This window comes from Xenopus tropicalis, chromosome 9, assembly GCF_000004195.4.
Source record: "Xenopus tropicalis strain Nigerian chromosome 9, UCB_Xtro_10.0, whole genome shotgun sequence".
Taxonomy (NCBI): Eukaryota; Metazoa; Chordata; class Amphibia; order Anura; family Pipidae; genus Xenopus; species Xenopus tropicalis.
In genome coordinates, this window is record NC_030685.2 from 341,421 (window position 1) to 362,300 (window position 20,880).

The following is a 20,880-nucleotide window of genomic DNA, read 5'->3' on the forward strand; positions in this document are numbered from 1 at the left end:
TGGTATCCCATAGAGGGAGCCGTCTAGTGTTCCCCATAAGGGAGCCGCCTGCTAGTGTATCCCATAAGGGAGCAACTCTAAGTGTATCCGCTATAAGGGAGCCTTAGTGTAATACCCCCATAAGGGATGCCCCTCTAGTGTAACCCATAAGGGAGTCCCCTCTAAGGTGTCGCCCCATACGGGAGCCCTCTAGTTACCATACAGGGAGCCCTCTAGTGTAACCTAAGGGAGCCTCTAGTGTATCTCCCCATACGGGAGCCTCTGTGTATGCTACCATATCGGGGCCTCTGGTCGGTTTAATCCCCCATAGGGAGCGCCTCTAGTCGTATCCCTAAGGGAGCGCTTTAGCGTATCTCCCATAAGGGAGCCTCTCTAGGTATCCCCATAAGGGAGCCCTCTATGCGTAACCCCGCATAAGGGAGCCCGCTCTATGCGTACCCCCAATAAGGGAGTCTAGCGTAACCCTCCATAAGGGAGCCCTTCTAGCGTACCCCCGTAAGGGAGCCCTCTAGCGTATCCGTAAGGGATGCCTTAGTGTATCCATACGGGAGCCCTCGTAAAGTGTAAGTCCGCATAAGGGAGCCGCCTCTAGTGTATCCCAGTAAGGGGAGCCCGCTCTACTGTGGTATCCCCACTAAGGGAGCCTCTAGGTACGCCCATAAGGGAGCCCCTCTAGCTATCACACTTAGGAGCTCTAGTGTATCCCATAAAGGGAGCCTCTGAGTGTAACCCCATAGAGGGAGGCCCCTTAGTGTATCCCCATAGGAGCCCATTAGTGTATCCCATTACGGGAGCCCCTAGTTGTTCCCCATAAGGGAGGCCACCTTCTAGTGTATTCCATGAAGGGAGCCGCTCTAGCGTTCCGCTGAAGGAGCCCTCTAGCGTAACGCCCATAAGGGGCCCTCTAGCGTAACCCATAAAGGAGCCCTTAAGCGTAACCCATAAGGGAGCCCCTCTAGCGTAACCCCCATAAGGGAGCCCCTCTAGCGTATCCATAAGGGAGCTTTAGCGTATCACCATACGGGAGCCCTGCTAGCGTATGCCCCCATAAGGGAGCCTCTATGTGTATCCCATAAGGAGCCGCCTCTAGTGTATCCCATACGGGAGCTCCTCTAGTGTATCCATATGCGGAGCCTCTCTAGTGTATCTGCCATTAAGGGAGCCTCTAGTGTATCCCATAGGGGAGCCCTCTAGTGTATCCCATAAGGGGAGACCTCTAGTGTATCCCCATAGGGAGCCCTCTAGTGTAACCCCATTAAGGGAAGTCCCTCTAGCGTGAACCCCTATAAGGGGCCCTCTAGGTACCCCCTAGAGGGAAGCCTCTCGCGTATCCCTAAGGGGCCCTCATGCGTACCCCATAGGGAGCCCCTCTATGCGTATCATCCATAGGATGCCCTCTAGTGTATCCCATAAGGGGAGGCCATCTAGTGTTCCCCTACGGGAGGCCTCTAGTGTATCCATAACGGGAGCCTCTAGTGTATCCCCCATAAGGGAGCCCCTCTAGTGTATCCCCCATAAGGGAGCCCCTCTAGTGTATCCCCCATAAGGGAGCCCCTCTAGTGTATCCCATAAGGGAAGCCTCTAGTGTACCATAAGGATTCCTCTAGTGTTAACCACCATAAGGGGCCTCTATGTAATCCCCATACGGGAGCCTCTAGTGTCCCATGACGGGAGCCCCTCTAGTGTATGCCCATAAGGGAGCCCTCTAGCTGTATCCCCATAAGGGAGCCCTCTAGGTAACGCCGATAGGGGAGCCTCTAGCGTATCCCCCATAAGGGAGCCCCTCTAGCGTATCCCCCATAAGGGAGCCCCTCTAGCGTATCCCGATAAGGGAGCCCTCTATGCGTATCCCACATAGGGAAGACCCTTAGTGTTATCCCCATACGGGAGCCCCTTAGTGTATCCCATAAGGGAGCCTCTAGTGTAGTCCCATAAGGGAGCTCGTATGCCGTAACCCCATAGGAGCGCTTCGGTTCGTAGCGTATCCCGTCCCATAAGGGGGGTGTGCGATGGGAGGGTAGAGAGAGGTGGGAGGATGGGGGTTCACCTGGACTCTCGGCTGTAATGTTTGAATTGCTCGACCGCCGGCAATAAGGAGAGGAAAGCGCGGCCTCTAGGTTATTCTCTGCGCTCGCCACCGGGCTGCCCATAAGGGAGCCCTCTAGTGTAACCCATATGGGAGCCCTTAGCGTATCCCCTACAGGGAGCCTCTAGTGTAAACCCGCATAAGGGAGCCTCTAAGCGTATCCCATAAGGAAGCCCTCTAAGTGGTAACCCCCATAAAGGAGCCCCTTAAGCGTATCCCCATAAGGGAGCCCCTCTAGGTAACCCTAGGGGCCCTCTAGCGTATCCCATAAGGGAGCCCCTCTGGCGTAACCCCATAGGGGGCCCTCTAGCGTACCCCATAAGGGAGCCCCTCAGTGTTCCCCTAAGGACCCCTCTAGCGTATCCCTAAGGCGATGCCTCTAGCGTACTCCCAAATACGGGAGCCCCTCTAGCGTAACCCCCATAAGGGAGCCCCTCTAGCGTATCCCCCATAAGGGAGCCCCTCTAGCCCCCCACTGTATGCTCACCGGCTTATCATATTGACGCTCGCTACCATTCATTTACCAACACGCTCTTTTCTTCTCTATATAGGGAGGCTCATTCACCCACAGTGATTGGCTCTGCCGCCATGGTTCCTGGCAGTGTGACTCTGGGATCACGAGGTTTAGGTCAGTAGAATTCTCATTGGTCACTTCTCTTGCATCTATAATGAAGTTTTGGCTCAGTAGAATTCTCATTGGTCACTTCTCTTGCATCTATAATGAAGTTTTGGCTCAGTAGACTTCTCATTGGTCACTTCTCTGCATCTATAATGAAGTTTTGGCTCAGTAGAATTCTCATTGGGGATTGGTTTCCATATGTAATAAGGTTTTTCATCAACTTCTATAGAAGATAGGGGGGGGCTGTGGGGCAGTTTACGGTTGGTTTAGTGAAAAGGGGATGTTAAACCGCCAATGATGTGCCCACCAGGGCACCTAGTTCTCATAGGAAGTTGCGCAAAATATAATTATAGAATGCAGAAATTCCCAATGAGATTTACTGATTGAAACTTCATTATAGATGCAAGAGAAGTGACGATGGAAATGTCTGAATTCCCTGTGTCCGGCCCTTGCTGGTACGTTCTAAGAAGATAATGAGGCATTTTCCCTCACTCCAGTGGTACTCCCTTCTATTAATTCTCCTAACTCCGGCATCACCATGCTCCTCCCAGTCACATCAATAAACCTAAATCTATGGTACATCCTCCTACTTATTTCCTAAGTCAACTAACGTGTCTCCCCGTAAAGCCATACCCTCCCTCAGCTCCTTGGTACCCTACTTTATTCTCTAACTCGTACCCACATGCTCCTCCCAGTCACAACCATCTCTCATCTATGGTACTCCCTCTACTTATATTCTCTAACTCGCCTACCACCTGCTCTCCAGTCACACACATACCCTCACTCTATGGACCTCCTCCTACTTATATCTCTAACTCCGCCTACCAGTGCTCTCCCCAGTCACACCATACCCTCCCCCTCCTGCCTATGGCACCTCCTACTTATATTCTCACTCCGCTACCAACCGTGCTCTCCAGTAACCATACCTCCCCCTCACATCCTATGGCACTCCTCCTAACATTATATTCTCCTAACTCGCATACCCACGTGTCTCCCAGTCACCACTACCCTCCCCCGCCTCAGCTTCTCATGGCACTCCTCCTACTTTTATATTACTCTAACTCGCCTACCACCGTCGGCTCCTCCTCATCCACACATCCATCCCCCTCACTCTGGGCAACTCCCTCTATTATATTCTCTAACTCCGCCTACCCACCGTGCTCCTCCCCAGTCACACACATACCCTCCCTCACTCTATGGCAACCTCCTCTACTATATTCTCTAACTCGCCTACACGTGCCCTACCCAGTCACACAATACCATCCACCCTCACTCTATGGCACCTCCTCCATACTTATATTCTTAAACTCTCTACACAATGCTCTCCCCAGTCAAACACATACCCATCACCCTTGGTACTCCTTCATACTTATATTCTCTAATCCGGCCTACACATGCTCTCCATCACACACATACCTCCCCTCACTCCTATGGTACCTCCCTCCTACTTATATTCTCTAATCGCTACCAACCATGCCTCCACAGTACAACATAGCCCTCCGCCCTACCTATGGTACCTCTCCTACTTATATGCCTCTAACTTCTCCCTTCTAGCGCAAACTGTACAACACGGGGCTTGCCTTGGGTACAAAATTCTCACACAATAGACCGGTTCCGACTCAGTACAATAAATACTGGTAGAAAAAAACCCAAATCTCTGGTTTTATTGAGGGAGGGGAATATGTTACAGGGGGGCAGAGATTTGGGGGTGGGGGGAGACACTAAGTGCTGCTGTCGGCTTTCAGCCAATAGGGACTGCTCTTCATTGAAAGGATCCTCCCCCCCAGAATAGTTCATTTTGTGGGGTTCAGCCTCCCCAATTCGCTTCGTCATCGTGTGTCATCTGCAAGATTTCAGTGACCAGGCCGGTGCCGATGGTCCGGTTCCCGTCCCGAAGGGTAAAGCGCTGACCTATTTCTAAGACCATTGGCTGTCGGAGGGTCAGTGTGAGGGCGGTGTCCTCTCCCGGCATCACCATTTCCTGCAATGGGAGGGGTTACAGTGAGTCATGTGACTGCAGCACCGGCAGCTGAGTGGCCAATCAGTACTCCATGCTGAATACAAAGTGGGCATGCCCTGGGTATGGGCAACAAGCCCCCCCGGTACCATATAAAGAGCAGATCGGGTTCTACTACTTTACTGGCTCGTTGGGCAAACAGTTCAGCCCAGTGAGTGAGTGAGGGCGGAGCCCAATGAGACCAACCTTATTAGCCGGCAGGGTGACCCGACAGGACATGTCCCACGTCAGAGAGAACATCACAGGCAGGAAGTTACTGACGAACGGCTTGTGTCGCCCCCCTTCCTCTTTACTAAGGATATAAACCTGCAAAAAGCAGAAAAGCCTCGGTGTCAAAAGAACCGCAAGACTGAGAGCAGCACCAATGCCAACGTCATCTAGATCCGTTATGGAACCCAACTGAACCCTGGGAAGGAACCAGATCCCGGGAAAGCCGGCCGAGCCCTCTATTGGGCCCAGATCCAGGGAAAGCCGGCCGAGCCCTCTATTGGGCCCAGATCCCAGGAAAGCCGGCCGAGCCCTCTATTGGGCCCAGATCCAGGGAAAGCCGGCCGAGCCCTCTATTGGGCAGATCCCGGAAAGCCGGCCGGAGCCTCTATTGGAACCAAGATCCCGGGAAAGCCGGCCGGAGCCCTCTATTGGGCCCAGATCCCGGGAAAGCCGGCCAAGGCCTCTATTGGGCCCAGATCCCGGGAAAGCCGGCCGAGCCCTCGATTGGGCCAGCGGGAAAGCCGGCCGAGCCCTCGATTGGGCCCAGATCCCGGGAAAGCCGGCCGAGCCCTCGATTGGGCCCAGATCCCGGGAAAGCCGGCCGAGCCCTCGATTGGGCCCAGATCCCGGGAAAGCCGGCCGAGCCCTCGATTGGGCCCAGATCCCGGGAAAGCCGGCCGAGGCCTCTATTGGGCCCAGATCCCGGGAAAGCCGGCCAAGCCCTCTATTGGGCCCAGATCCCGGGAAAGCCGGCCGAGCCCTCTATTGGGCCCAGAACCCGGGAAAGCCGGCCAAGCCCTCTATTGGGCCCAGAACCCGGGAAAGCCGGCCAAGCCCTCTATTGGGCCCAGATCCCGGGAAAGCCGGCCGAGCCATGGGAGGGATCTAGGTACCACGTGTGCTCGGTAGAACCCAGAACAGAAACACCTGGGGACGCACCTGGGCCTGAATCTTCTGATGAGGCCGGATGGATCCGGGTTTGGACATGACCATCCCGCGTTTCACATCCTCCCTCTTTAACCCTCTGACCAATGCGCCGAGGTTGTCTCCCGCCTCCGCCCGGTCCAGGTTCTGATGGAACATCTCAATGCCTGCAAGAAGGGGGGGGTGAGGGATAAGGCAGCACCAATGAATCCTGGGGCCACAGACCATGCAGGGAGTTGTAATGGGCGGGGCCTAGACAGATAACAGCGAAAGGGGGAGGGCATTAAGGCAAGAGCGGGTAAGTATCAGACAAAGAAGCAGCGGGGGGGCCAGGCACTGCTCCCACTACTCCAGCTTTACCTGTAACTACAGACTTGATGTGTTTGTTGCGCCCAACAAATTCGCACTCGTCGCCCTTCTTGATGATCCCCCGCTCCAGCGTTCCCGTTACCACCGTCCCCCTGCCTGGTAACCAAGGAGATAACTGGGTCAGCACGGTGGCGAGGACGTGCCGGGCCAGCACAGGGGGCGCCACTTACCCGGGATAGAGTAGACGGCCTCCACGGGCAACAGGAAGGGCTTGTCCAGCTCGCGGGGGGGCACGGGGATGTAGGTGTCGACTGCGTCCAGCAGTGTCATGATGGAGTTCAGCCCAATGTCGGGGTTCCGGTTCTGTAACATTTGGGTTTCAGTCAGACAGAACCAAATACTAATGAGAGGCCCCCCAGCCGGCAGGAAACACTTACCTCCAGCGCGCAGAGGGCGGAGCCAGTGATAATGGGCGTGTTCTCACCGTCGTATCCGAACTCAGTCAGAAGCTCCCGGACCTCCAGCTCCACCAGGTCCAACATCTCCTTGTCGTCCACCGCGTCGGCCTTATTTATGTACACCACGATGTTGGTCACGCCGATCTGCAACGGGCAGGGGGTCAGCAGCGCCGGGGTGCGGGGGGTATCAGGGTATGTGCGGGGGGGGTACACAAGGGTATGTATATGTGCGGGGGGAGAGGGGTACACAAGGGTATGTATATGTGCAGGGGGGCAACACAAGGGTATCAGGGTATGTGCGGGGGGAGAGGGGTACACAGGGTATGTATATGTGCAGGGGGAGCACACAGGGTATCAGGGTATGTGCGGGGGGCGAGGGGTACACAAGGGTATGTATATGTGCAGGGGGAGCACACAAGGGTATCAGGGTATGTGCGGGGGGAGAGGGGTACACAAGGGTATGTATATGTGCGGGGGGGCACACACTTGCCTGTTTGGCCAGCAGGAGGTGCTCCCGTGTCTGGGGCATCTGCCCATCGGTGGCAGCGACTACCAGGATACAGCCGTCCATCTGCGACGTCCCCGTGATCATGTTCTGCTCGGGGCAAATAACAGTCAGGGCAGGTGGGCACATGGGGTTCTCTAGCCAATCAGCCACAGTCACACACTCACCTTGACATAGTCGGCGTGCCCGGGGCAGTCTGTGTGCGCGTAGTGGCGGTTGGCCGTGGCATATTCCACGTGGGAGGCATTGATAGTGATGCCCCGCGCCTTCTCTTCCGGGGCATTGTCTATCTCCTCGTACTTCTTGAACTGGGCGCCCCCCGCCTCCGCCAGGACTGGAACCAATCAGAGCAGGAGTTTATAGAACTTTCATAAAACACCATTGTACTGTACTGAGCCACCCGCAGGTCTATAGAGAGGGCAGCAGCCCCACAGGTACAGAGTGTTTAGCGGAGTGGACTGGGGGCAGGAGCCGAGACACTGGTGGGGCAGGAGGTGAGACACTGGCGGGGCAATAGCGGGGCAGGAGCCGAGACACTGGCGGGGCAATAGCGGGGCAGGAGCCGAGACACTGGCGGGGCAATAGCGGGGCAGGAGGCGAGACACTGGGAAGGAACAGGGCAGGAGCGGAGATGAGAAATGGGATGGCCAGTACCCGCCTCACTCCCACTAGCCTGCCTGGCACAGGGGAACGGCCAGTACCCGCCTCACTCCCACTAGCCTGCCTGGCACAGGGGAACGGCCAGTACCCGCCTCACTCCCACCAGCCTGCCTGGCACAGGGGAACGGCCAGTACCCGCCTCACTCCCACTAGCCTGCCTGGGAACCACAGGGGAACGGCCAGTACCCGCCTCACTCCCACTAGCCTGCCTGGCACAGGGGAACGGCCCACTACCCGCCTCACTCCCACTAGCCTGCCTGGCACAGGGGAACGGCCACTACCCGCCTCACTCCCACTAGCCTGCCTGGCACAGGGGAACGGCCACTAACCGCCTGCACCTCACCTAGCGCTGTCCTGGCACAGGAGTGGGAAACGGGGCAAGTACATTTGGCCATGGACTTGTGAGACCCTCACTCCCACCAGCCTGTCACCATGGCATCAAGGGGGAAGCGGGCCAGTACGTCGCGCTCACTTCCGCACCCGATAGCCTGCCTGGCACAGGGGAACGAGGCGGCTCAGTATCATCCCGCGCTCACTCCACAAGCCCTGCTGGCACAGGGGAACAGTTGATTGGGTACCCTAGTATCACTTGCGGCCTCACTCTCACTAGCCTTGCGCCTTGGCACAGGGGAACGGGCACTGTTACCCGTCTCACTACCGCACTAGCCTGCCTCGGCACGGGAAGCGGCCGAGTGACTAACCGCACGGCACTGATCACGCTGACCCACATAGCTCTGCCTTGGCACAGGGGGAAGCGAGCAGTACTCCGCCGCCTTCGACTCTCACCGCAGATCTCCATGCCTGGCACAGGGGAACACAGCAGTACCATCAGGCGCCCTCACTCCAGACCAGCCTGCCTGGCACAGGGGGAAAGGCTCAGTGACGGGCGCAACCTCACCTGGCCCACGACGCTGCACTGGCAACAGGGGAGACGGGGCCAGTAGGGCGCCCGCACTCACTCCCACCCAGCCTCGCCTGGCACGAGGGTGAACGAGGCCAGTAAACCAAGCTCACTCCCACTCAGCCCGCCACTGGCACAGGGGACGTCGGCCAAGTACTGCGCCTTGCACTCACCTCACTAGCCTGCCTGGCAACAAGGGGAAACTGGCAGTAGCTGCCTGCACTCTGCGACTAGCGAGCTGGCCTGGCACAGGGGAAGTGCGGCCTATACCGTGCGGCCTCACTCCCGACCAGCCTGCCTGGCCCAGGGGAACGCAGTCGCCTCACACTATCCCACCAGCACGCCTGCCTGGACAGCAGGAGGAACGGCGCAGTACCCGCGCTCACTCTCACTATGTCACTGCCTGGCACAGGGGAACAGAAGGCGCAGTACGCTCACGCCTCAACTCTCCACATAGCACTGCCATTGGCCCACAGGGATACGGCCCCAGTAACCCGCCTTTCACTCATCACCTTTACGCCTGCCTTGGCAGCCGGGGAAGCGGCCACGTAGACCGCCACTCAGAGGCTCACTACTCACTAGCACTGACCTGGCACCAGGGGAACGGCCGATAAACCCCGGGGCCTCCCTCCCAGACTTATCTCTATGAGGTAATGGCAGCTGTCAGGGTGGATCCTTGGCATGATCCCCACATGCACAATGGCTCGCACCTGGACGATGCTGCGCTTGTCCCTAACTACGATTAAGTCTTCTTGGCCTCTGTGGCATATGCCCGGAACAGCAGGGGGCACCAGCGGGCAGCAGGACTGGGCCGGGACTATGGGAGAGAGGAGTAAAGGTCATGAACGCTCGAATGGAACCATGCATCATGTACATGGATGTGCTGTGCCAAATACTAACGTCCAAGCCGCGACCTTAGCAGAGTGCAGGTTATCTGTCAGAACACAACCCAAACGACCACACAGATCCTCGACAGAAGACATAGCACAAGAATGACGCACCACCTCAAACCCGACCCGCACCGGCCTCGCCGAAACCTCCGGACCACGGACCGGACCTGCCGACGCAACGACACAGCCACCTGACCGACCCTGCAGCGCGCAAACTGACCCGCACACCGACCTGGCAACCCTAAAGCTGACCCACATCTGTGGATCCGACTGCACCAAACTGACCCGCCACCAAACCCACGGCAACTCGGCACGTGCGCCCAGCAACTTACACCCACGCACGGGGCAGCAAACCTATCCGCGAGCTACGTACAAAACTACGCGGCACTGCGCACCCCAACGGCCACCCCCACCGCTGCGCACGAACACCCCCCACCGGCCATGTCGCGCAAATCCTCATGACGGCCGCATAACCGGCCTGCGCTCCAAAACATCCCGCAACCAGGACTGCGCGCTCCAAAACCACACTTCGTCACCCCAAAATCATACTACCCCCACAGCGACCTTCGCAGACCTTCGAAACTGACTGCCGCACGGACCTGCGCGCCAAGATCACCACACAGTCCACACCGAAGCCCTTACCAATGCAGGCACAAGGTAGGTACGCGCCCCAAACCATAGCCCACAACCTGACCCGATAGACCCAAAACCTACCCACCCCCTCGACCCGTGCCGCAAGGACCTCCCGCACTATTCTGACACCTTACCCACGCACAGAAGCACCAAACGTACCCGCACCGACACCTTACCACGGCTGCGGAACCAACTACCGCACCGACCCTTACCCACCCCGCGCACCGAAACTACGCACGGCGACCCGTGCCCAAACGTAACCCACACCGACCGTGCCAAACCTACCACACACCGAGACTCGCGTGCCCAACGCTACCCACACCGACCGTGGCCCAAACCTACCACCAACCGACCCGTGCACAGACTACCCACAAACGCGGCGGACCCGTTGGCCAAACTACCCCACACCGGACGCCGTGCCCAACCCGCAGCCCAAGTTACGCTACCGCACGACCCTTACCACACCCGCGCCCAAACGGTACCCCTAAAACAACGCCCGGCCCAAACCTACCCACACCGAGAGCCCCTACCAGCCCGCCAACCTACCACCCGCACCGGACGCTTACCCACCCGCGCCCAAACCTACCCACAGACGAGACGTGCGCCAACACCTACCCACACGACCGCGTGCCCACCCGCCACAGCAAACCTACCCGCACCGACCCACTTACCCAGATCACCCGCGCAAACCTACCCACAACCCAACCCTTACCACCCGTGCCCAAACCTACCGCCGCGACTTACCACCTGAGCAACCAACCACCCACAACAGACCCTTACCACACCCGCGCCCAACCTACCCGCACCGACCCTTACCGAACACAGCACCCAGCGCCAACCTACCGAACCTTCCTGACCTTACCCACCGCACACCCAACATACTACCACCCGCGACCCTTCCCACCCGCACCCAACTACCCGCACCGACTTACCGCAACACGCGCGCCAAACCTACCAACCCAACCGTGCCCACGCCGTGCCCAAACCTACCCGCACCGACCCTTACCCCACCTCACCCAAACCTACCCACACCGACCCTTACGCATCCGGCCCAACCATACCCGCACCGACCCTTACCACCCCACCCACCTACCCACAACCGACGCCTGTTACCCACCCGACCCAAACTACCCGCAGCCGTACCCTTACCCCACCCGCGCCCAAAACCTACCCCCCCCCTTACCCACCGCGTCCAATACTTACCCGCAACCCGACGCCTTAACCTCACCTGCACCCAAACCTTACCACGCCACGACAGACTCCGACCCTTACCACCCAGCGCGAAACCTACCCGCACCGACCCTTACCACAACGCGCCCAAACCTACCACGCACGACCCTTCACCCCACCCGCACCAACGCTACCCACATCCTCGACGGACAAGGTCTCTAGGGCAAGGAGACGAGCCGTCGCGTGCGATAGGGGCAAGGGACAAGTTGAGATGTACCACGAAACAACCTTACCACCAGATGCCGACCACAACCTAAGGCCGCGACCCAGAAGAGCTACTTACCCACCGCGCCCAACATACCACACCAACCCTTACCCACCCGCGCCCAAACCTACCCGCACCGACCCTTACCCACCTGCACCGACCCTTACCCACCCGCGCCCAAACCTACCCGCACCGACCCTTACCCACCCGCGCCCAAACCTACCCGCACCGACCCTTACCCACCTGCACCGACCCTTACCCACCCGTGCCCAAACGTACGCGCATCCGTTTAAGTGTGAGGACCCCTGGTCCAACAGATTCTATTACAGGGTTCAGGAGTCGGGCAGAGCAGTGCACAGAATATAAACACTAAAACAAACACTTATTTCCGATACATTTACACAGAACTGTCAAAACACAACAAATGTAAGTTTGGGGGTGAATTTCCCCTTTAAATGTGACACCCCCAGGGCTAAAGCAGCGGGTACCTACCACAAAGCGCAGACTGGCAGCACAAACGCCGGGCAGAACTGTGGGGAGAGAGAGAGTTGGTTACAGTGAAATCACAGCGACCCCCCCCCCCCTTTATCTGTGGGTACAGAATGCCAGTCTGGGGGGCAAGGGCCTGTCCAATAGCAGAAGCCGACTGGCAGCCTATTCCCAGCAATGAGCTGCAATATGGGGCCCATAGCATAAGGGCCCCCAGGCCTATAACCCCCCAATAAGGGCCCCCAGGCCTATAAACCCCCCAGGCCTATAACCCCCCAATAAGGGCCCCCAGGCCTATAACCCCCCAGGCCTATAACCCCCAATAAGGCCCCCCAGGCCTATAACCCCCCAGGCCTATAACCCCCCAATAAGGGCCCCCCAGCCTATAACCCCCCAATAAGGGCCCCCAGGCCTATAACCCCCAATTAGGGCCCAGGCCTATAACCCCCCAATTAGGGCCCACAGGCCTATAACCCCCAATTAGGGCCCCAGGCCTATAACCCCCCAATAAGGGCCCCAGGCCTATAACCCCCCAATAAGGGCCCCAGGCCTATAACCCCCCCAATTAGGGCCCCCAGGCCTATAACCCCCCAATTAGGGCCCCCAGGCCTATACCCCCCCAATTAGGGCCCCAGGCCTATAACCCCCCAATAAGGGCCCCCAGGCCTATAACCCCCCCAATAAGGGCCCCCAGGCCTATAACCCCCCCAATAAGGGCCCCTAGCACTGTCAGGAGACTAGAAGTTACTGTTACCCCCTGTGGGGCAGTTACAGTCCCAGCCTCACTATGCTGGGGGGGGGGGGGAGTATAAGGGAACCCCATATAGAGAAGGGTGAGTAGGACTGTACCATGGTGCGATGATGCTGGGGGGGAGTAAGTGTAAGGGAAACCCATGGGCCCCTATAGAGAAGGGTGAGTAGGACTGTACCATGGTGCGATGATGCTGGGGGGGAGTAAGTGTAAGGGAAGCCCATGGGCCCCTATAGAGAAGGGTGAGTAGGACTGTACCATGGTGCGATGATGCTGGGGGGGAGTAAGTGTAAGGGAAACCCATGGGCCCCTATAGAGAAGGGTGAGTAGGACTGTACCATGGTGCGATGATGCTGGGGGGGAGTAAGTGTAAGGGAAGCCCATGGGCCCCTATAGAGAAGGGTGAGTAGGACTGTACCATGGTGCGATGATGCTGGGGGGGAGTAAGTGTAAGGGAACCCCATGGGCCCCTAATAGAGAAAGGGTGAGTAGGACTGTAAATGGTGCGATGATCTGGGGGGAGTAAGTGTAAGGGAAACCCAGGGCCCCCTATAGAGAAGGGTGAGTAGGACTGTAACATGGTGCGATGATGCTGGGGGGAGTAAGTGTAAGGGAAGCCCATGGGCCCCTATAGAGAAGGGTGAGTAGGACTGTACCATGGTGCGATGATGCTGGGGGGAGTAAGTGTAAGGGAACCCCATGGGCCCTAATAGAGAAGGGTGAGTAGGACTGTACGCATGGTGCGATGATGCTGGGGGGGATGAAGTGTAAGGGAAAGCCCATGGGCCCCTATAGAGAAGGGTGAGTAGGACTGTACCATGGTGCGATGATGCTGGGGGGGAGTAAGTGTAAGGGAAGCCCCATGGGCCCCTATAGAGAAGGATGAGTAGGACTGTACCATGGTGCGATGATGCTGGGGGGGAGTAAGTGTAAGGGAAGCCCATGGGCCCCTATAGAGAAGGGTGAGTAGGACTGTACCCATGGTGCGATGATGCTGGGGGGGAGTAAGTGTAAGGGAACCCCATGGGCCCCTATAAGAGAAGGGTGAGTAGGACTGTACATGGTGCGATGATGCTGGGGGGGGTAAGTGTAAGGGAAACCCATGGGCCCTATAGAGAAGGGTGAGTAGGACTGTACCATGGTGCGATGATGCTGGGGGGGAGTAAGTGTAAGGGAAGCCCATGGGCCCTATAGAGAAGGGTGAGTAGGACTGTACCATGGTGCGATGATGCTGGGGGGGAGTAAGTGTAAGGGAACCCCATGGGCCCCTATAGAGAAGGGTGAGTAGGACTGTACCATGGTGCGATGAAATGCTGGGGGGGAGTAGTGTAAGGGAAACCCATGGGCCCCTATAGAGAAGGGTGAGTAGGACTGTACCATGGTGCGATGATGCTGGGGGGGAGTAAGTGTAAGGGAAGCCCATGGGCCCTATAGAGAAGGATGAGTAGGACTGTACCATGGTGCGATGATGCTGGGAGGGAGTAAGTGTAAGGGAAGCCCATGGGCCCCTATAGAGAAGGATGAGTAGGACTGTACCATGGTGCGATGATGCTGGGGGGGAGTAAGTGTAAGGGAACCCCATGGGCCCTATAGAGAAGGGTGAGTAGGACTGTACCATGGTGCGATGATGCTGGGGGGGAGTAAGTGTAAGGGAAACCCATGGGCCGCCTCCTATAGAGAAGGGTGAGTAGGACTGTACCATGGTGCGATGATGCGGGGGGGAGTAAGTGTAAGGGAAGCCCATGGGCCCCTATGAGAAGGGCGAGTAGGACTGTACCATGGTGCGATGATGCTGGGGGGGAGTAAGTGTAAGGGAAACCCATGGGCCCCCTATAGAGAAGGGTGAGTAGGACTGTACCATGGTGCGATGATGCTGGGGGGGAGTAAGTGTAAGGGAAGCCCATGGGCCCCTATAGGAAGGGTGAGTAGGACTGTACCATGGTGCGATGATGCTGGGGGGGAGTAAGTGTAAGGGAAACCCATGGGCCCTATAGAGAAGGGTGAGTAGGACTGTACCATGGTGCGATGATGCTGGGGGGAGTAAGTGTAAGGGAAGCCCATGGGCCCCTATAGAGAAGGATGAGTAGGACTGTACCATGGTGCGATGATGCTGGGGGGGAGTAAGTGTAAGGGAAGCCCATGGGCCCCTATAGAGAAGGGTGAGTAGGACTGTACATGGTGCGATGATGCTGGGGGGGAGTAAGTGTAAGGGAAGCCCATGGGCCCCTATAGAGAAGGGTGAGTAGGACTGTACCATGGTGCGATGATGCTGGGGGGGAGTAAGTGTAAGGGAAGCCCATGGGCCCCTATAGAGAAGGGTGAGTAGGACTGTAACCATGGTGCGATGAATGCTGGGGGGGAGTAAGTGTAAGGGAAACCCATGGGCCCTATAGAGAAGGGTGAGTAGGACTGTACCATGGTGCGATGATGCTGGGGGGGGAGTAAGTGTAAGGGAACACCCATGGGCCCCTATAGAGAAGGGTGAGTAGGACTGTACCATGGTGCGATGATGCTGGGGGGGAGTAAGTGTAAGGGAAACCCATGGGCCCCTATAGAGAAGGGTGAGTAGGACTGTACCATGGTGCGATGATGCTGGGGGGGAGTAAGTGTAAGGGAAAGCCCATGGGCCCCTATAGAGAAGGGTGAGTAGGACTGTACCATGGTGCGATGATGCTGGGGGGGAGTAAGTGTAAGGGAAGCCCATGGGCCGCCTATAGAGAAGGGTGAGTAGGACTGTACCATGGTGCGATGATGCTGGGGGGGAGTAAGTGTAAGGGAAGCCATGGGCCCCTATAGAGAAGGGTGAGTAGGACTGTACCATGGTGCGATGATGCTGGGGGGGAGTAAGTGTAAGGGAAGCCCATGGGCCCCTATAGAGAAGGGTGAGTAGGACTGTACCATGGTGCGATGATGCTGGGGGGGGGAGTAAGTGTAAGGGAAACCCATGGGCCCCTATAGAGAAGGGTGAGTAGGACTGTACCATGGTGCGATGATGCTGGGGGGGGAGTAAGTGTAAGGGAAACCCATGGGCCCCTATAGAGAAGGGTGAGTAGGACTGTACCATGGTGCGATGATGCTGGGGGGGAGTAAGTGTAAGGAAAGCCCATGGGCCCCTATAGAGAAGGTGAGTAGGACTGTACCATGGTGCGATGATGCTGGGGGGGGAGTAAGTGTAAAGGGAAAGCCCATGGGCCCTATAGAGAAGGGTGAGTAGGACTGTACCATGGTGCGATGATGCTGGGGGGGAGTAAGTTAAGGGAACCCCATGGGCCCTATTAGAGAAGGGTGAGTAGGACTGTACCATGGTGCGATTGATGCTGGGGGGGAGTAAGTGTAAGGGAAGCCCATGGGCCCCTATAGAGAAGGGTGAGTAGGACTGTACCATGGTGCGATGATGCTGGGGGGAGTAAGTGTAAGGGAAGCCCATGGGCCCTATAGAAGAAGGGTGAGTAGGACTGTACCATGGTGCGATGATGCTGGGGGGGAGTAAGTGTAAAGGGAAGCCCATGGGCCCCTATAGAGAAGGGTGAGTAGACTGTACCATGGTGCGATGATGCTGGGGGGGAGTAAGTGTAAGGGAAGCCCATGGGCCCCTATAGAGAAGGGTGAGTAGGACTGTACCATGGTGCGATGATGCTGGGGGGGAGTAAGTGTAAGGGAAGCCCATGGGCCCCTATAGAGAAGGGTGAGTAGGACTGTACCATGGTGCGATGATGCTGGGGGGGAGTAAGTGTAAGGGAAAGCCCATGGGCCCCTATAGAGAAGGGTGAGTAGGACTGTACCATGGTGCGATGATGCTGGGGGGGAGTAAGTGTAAGGGAAGCCCATGGGCCCCTATAGAGAAGGATGAGTAGGACTGTACCATGGTGCGATGATGCTGGGGGGGAGTAAGTGTAAGGGAAGCCCATGGGCCCCTATAGAGAAGGATGAGTAGGACTGTACCATGGTGCGATGATGCTGGGGGGGAGTAAGTGTAAGGGAAGCCCATGGGCCCCTATAGAGAAGGGTGAGTAGGACTGTACCATGGTGCGATGATGCTGGGGGGGAGTAAGTGTAAGGGAAGCCCATGGGCCCCTATAGAGAAGGATGAGTAGGACTGTACCATGGTGCGATGATGCTGGGGGGGAGTAAGTGTAAGGGAAGCCCATGGGCCCCTATAGAGAAGGGTGAGTAGGACTGTACCATGGTGCGATGATGCTGGGGGGGAGTAAGTATAAGGGAACCCCATGGGCCCCTATAGAGAAGGGTGAGTAGGACTGTACCATGGTGCGATGATGCTGGGGGGGAGTAAGTGTAAGGGAAGCCCATTGGGCCCCTATAGAGAAGGGTGAGTAGGACTGTACCATGGTGCGATGATGCTGGGGGGGAGTAAGTGTAAGGGAAGCCCATGGGCCCCTATAGAGAAGGGTGAGTAGGACTGTACCATGGTGCGATGATGCTGGGGGGAGTAAGTGTAAGGGAAGCCCATGGGCCCCTATAGAGAAGGGTGAGTAGGACTGTACCATGGTGCGATGATGCTGGGGGGGGAGTAAGTATAAGGGAACCCCATGGGCCCCTATAGAGAAGGGTGAGTAGGACTGTACCATGGTGCGATGATGCTTGGGGGGGAGTAAGTGTAAGGGAAGCCCATTGGCCCCTATAGAGAAGGGTGAGTAGGACTGTACCATGGTGCGATGATGCTGGGGGGGAGTAAGTGTAAGGGAAGCCCATGGGCCCCTATAGAGAAGGGTGAGTAGGACTGTACCATGGTGCGATGATGCTGGGGGGGAGTAAGTGTAAGGGAAGCCCATGGGCCCCTATAGAGAAGGGTGAGTAGGACTGTACCATGGTGCGATGATGCTGGGGGGAGTAAGTATAAGGGAACCCCATGGGCCCCTATAGAGAAGGGTGAGTAGGACTGTACCATGGTGCGATGATGCTGGGGGGGAGTAAGTGTAAGGAAGCCCATTGGCCCCTATAGAGAAGGGTGAGTAGGACTGTACCATGGTGCGATGATGCTGGGGGGGAGTAAGTGTAAGGGAAGCCCATGGGCCCCTATAGAGAAGGGTGAGTAGGACTGTACCATGGTGCGATGATGCTGGGGGGGGAGTAAGTGTAAGGGAAGCCCATGGGCCCCTATAGAGAAGGGTGAGTAGGACTGTACCATGGTGCGATGATGCTGGGGGGGAGTAAGTGTAAGGGGAAGCCCATGGCCCCTATAGAGAAGGGTGAGTAGGACTGTACCATGGTGCGATGATGCTGGGGGGAGTAAGTGTAAGGGAAGCCCATGGGCCCCCTATAGAGAAGGGTGAGTAGGACTGTACCATGGTGCGATGATGCTGGGGGGGAGTAAGTGTAAGGGAAGCCCATGGGCCCCCTATAGAGAAGGGTGAGTAGGACTGTACCATGGTGCGATGATGCTGGGGGGGAGTAAGTGTAAGGGAAGCCCATGGGCCCCTATAGAGAAGGGTGAGTAGGACTGTACCATGGTGCGATGATGCTGGGGGGGAGTAAGTGTAAGGGAAGCCCATGGGCCCCTATAGAGAAGGGTGAGTAGGACTGTACCATGGTGCCATGATGCTGGGGGGGAGTAAGTGTAAGGAAACCCATGGGCCCCTATAGAGAAGGGTGAGTAGGACTGTACCATTGGTGCGATGATGCTGGGGGGAGTAAGTGTAAGGAAGCCCATGGGCCCCTATAGAGAAGGATGAGTAGGACTGTACCATGGTGCGATGATGCTGCGGGGGGAGTAAGTGTAAGGGAAGCCCATGGGCCCCTATAGAGAAGGATGAGTAGGACTGTACCATGGTGCGATGATGCTGGGGGGAGTTAAGTGTAAGGGAAAGCCCATGGGCCCCTATAGAGAAGGGTGAGTAGGACTGTACCATGGTGCGATGATGCTGGGGGGGAGTAAGTGTAAGGGAAGCCCATGGGCCCCTATAGAGAAGGATGATAGGACTGTACCATGGTGCGATGATGCTGGGGGCGGAGTAAGTGTAAGGGAAGCCCATGGGCCCCTATAGAGAAGGGTGAGTAGGACTGTACCATGGTGCGATGATGCTGGGGGGAGTAAGTATAGAGGGAAGCCATGGGCCCCTATAGAGAAGGGTGAGTAGGACTGTACCATGGTGCCGATGATGCTGGGGGGGAGTAAGTGTAAGGAAGCCCATTGGCCCCTATAGAGAAGGGTGAGTAGGACTGTACCATGGTGCGATGATGCTGGGGGGGGAGTAAGTGTAAGGGAAGCCCATGGGCCCCTATAGAGAAGGGTGAGTAGGACTGTACCATGGTGCGATGATGCTGGGGGGGGAAGTTAAAGTGTAAAGGGAAGCCCTATGGGCCCCCTATAGAGAAGGGTGAGTAGGACTGTACCAATGGTGCGATGATGCTGGGCGGGGAGTAAGTATCAAAGGGAACCCATGGGCCCCTATAGAGAAGGGTGAGTAGGACTGTACCCTGGTGCGATGATGCTGGGGGGGAGTAAGTGTACAGGGAAAGCCCATTGCGCCCTAATAGGAAGGGTGAGTGGACTGTACATGGTGCGAATGAATGCTGGGGGGGAGTAAGTGTAAGGGAAACCCATGGGCCCCTATAGAGAAGGGTGAGTAGGACTGTACCATGGTGCGATGATGCTGGGGGGGAGTAAGTGTATAGGGAAGCCCATGGCCCCTATAGAGAAGGGTGAGTAGGACTGTACCATGGTGCGATGATGCTGGGGGGGGAGTAAGTATAAGGGAACCCATGGGCCCTATAGAGAAGGGTGAGTAGGACTGTACCATGGTGCGATGATGCGGGGGGGAGTAAGTGTAAGGGAAGCCCATGGCTGGGCCCCTATAGAGAAGGGTGAGTAGGACTGTACCATGGTGCGATGATGCTGGGCGTGAGTAAGTGTAAGGGAAGCCCATGGGCCCCTATAGAGAAGGGTGAGTAGGACTGTACCATGGTGCGATGATGCTGAGGGGGGAGTAAGTGTAAGGGAAGCCCATGGGCCCCTATAGAGAAGGGTGAGTAGGACTGTACCATGGTGCGATGATGCTGGGGGGGAGTAAGTGTAAGGGAAGCCCATAGGCCCCTATAGAGAAGGGTGATAGGGACTGTACCATGGTGCGATGATGCTGGGGGGAGTAAGTGTAAGCGGAAGCCCATGGGCCCCCTATAGAGAAGGGTGAGTAGGACTGTACCATGGTGCGATGATGCTGGGGGGGAAGTAAGTGTAAGGGAAGCCCATGGGGCCCCTATAGAGAAGGGTGAGTAGGACTGTACCATGGTGCGATGATGCTGGGGGGAGTAAGTGTAAGGGAACCATGGGCCCCTATAGAGAAGGGTGAGTAGGACTGTACCATGGTGCGATGATGCTGGGGGGGAGTAAGTGTAAGGGAAGCCCATGGGCCCCTATAGAGAAGGGTGAGTAGGACTGTACCATAGTGCGATGATGCTGGGGGGGAGTAAGTGTAAGGGAAGCCCATGGGCCCCTATAGAGAAGGGTGAGTAGGACTGTACCATGGTGCGATGATGCTGGGGGTGACCTTTGGTATCCCATGACCTTCAGCGGAAGCCCCTGTGCGCCCTGCCCCTGTCCCGGCTCCCCCTGGGCCCCACTCCCCGCTGGGACACATCCCCCTCGGAACAAGCGGTACCGGCTCCGCTACAAACGGACTCACCGGCTTTGCCACACGCAGACAGCACCATGCGAGCCGCCATCATGCCTGGGTCCGGAAGTGCCTGAGCGGAACCGGAAGCCGGCAGATGTAGCTTTAGGGAAGCGCCGGGCGGCCATGTTGGGTGGGGAAAAGGCACAAAACACTACGGTTTGGGGGGGAAATGTATAAATTCCAGGGGGGTGTGAGGGCGCAGCACATAGAGATACCCCAAGTTGGGGCAGTTAAACCAAGAAATGATGGAAGGGTCCCAACCAGTCCCTCAGGGTAATGTTCAAGTGCAGAGAGTTGCAGTTCCGCAGGGGTTGGATATTCCCACAGTGAGCCCAAACACAGCGGGAAAGCTACAAACCCAT

The 20,880-nt window shown here is 57.1% G+C and overlaps 1 protein-coding gene across 1 annotated transcript; it reads right to left on the minus strand.

Annotated features, from left to right (window-relative positions):
- Positions 1-4,337: 4,337 nt before the first annotated feature.
- On the minus strand, positions 4,338-20,606 carry tufm (Tu translation elongation factor, mitochondrial). Its single transcript, XM_031893293.1, has 13 exons — positions 20,528-20,606; positions 12,140-12,177; positions 9,434-9,506; positions 8,973-9,092; positions 8,490-8,589; positions 7,296-7,473; positions 7,114-7,218; positions 6,603-6,767; positions 6,396-6,528; positions 6,217-6,321; positions 5,872-6,023; positions 4,909-5,028; positions 4,338-4,686 (listed from the first exon to the last, which is right to left on the minus strand). Exons 1-13 carry the CDS (start codon positions 20,568-20,570, stop codon positions 4,513-4,515), a joined length of 1,506 nt encoding a protein of 501 aa, XP_031749153.1. The 5' UTR covers positions 20,571-20,606; the 3' UTR covers positions 4,338-4,512.
- Between the last annotated feature and the right edge of the window lie 274 nt (positions 20,607-20,880).

Excerpts from the sequence above, each read along its gene's own strand:
- tufm (XM_031893293.1), bottom strand. The coding sequence starts at position 20,570 with ATGATGGCGGCTCGCATGGTGCTGTCTGCGTGTGGCAAAGCCG. Across the intron at positions 7,219-7,295 it reads GGCACGCCGACTATGTCAAG|AACATGATCACGGGGACGTC; the intron begins GTGAGTGTGTGA and ends TGCCCCGAGCAG. Across the intron at positions 6,768-7,113 it reads ACCTCCTGCTGGCCAAACAG|ATCGGCGTGACCAACATCGT; the intron begins GCAAGTGTGTGC and ends TGCCCGTTGCAG.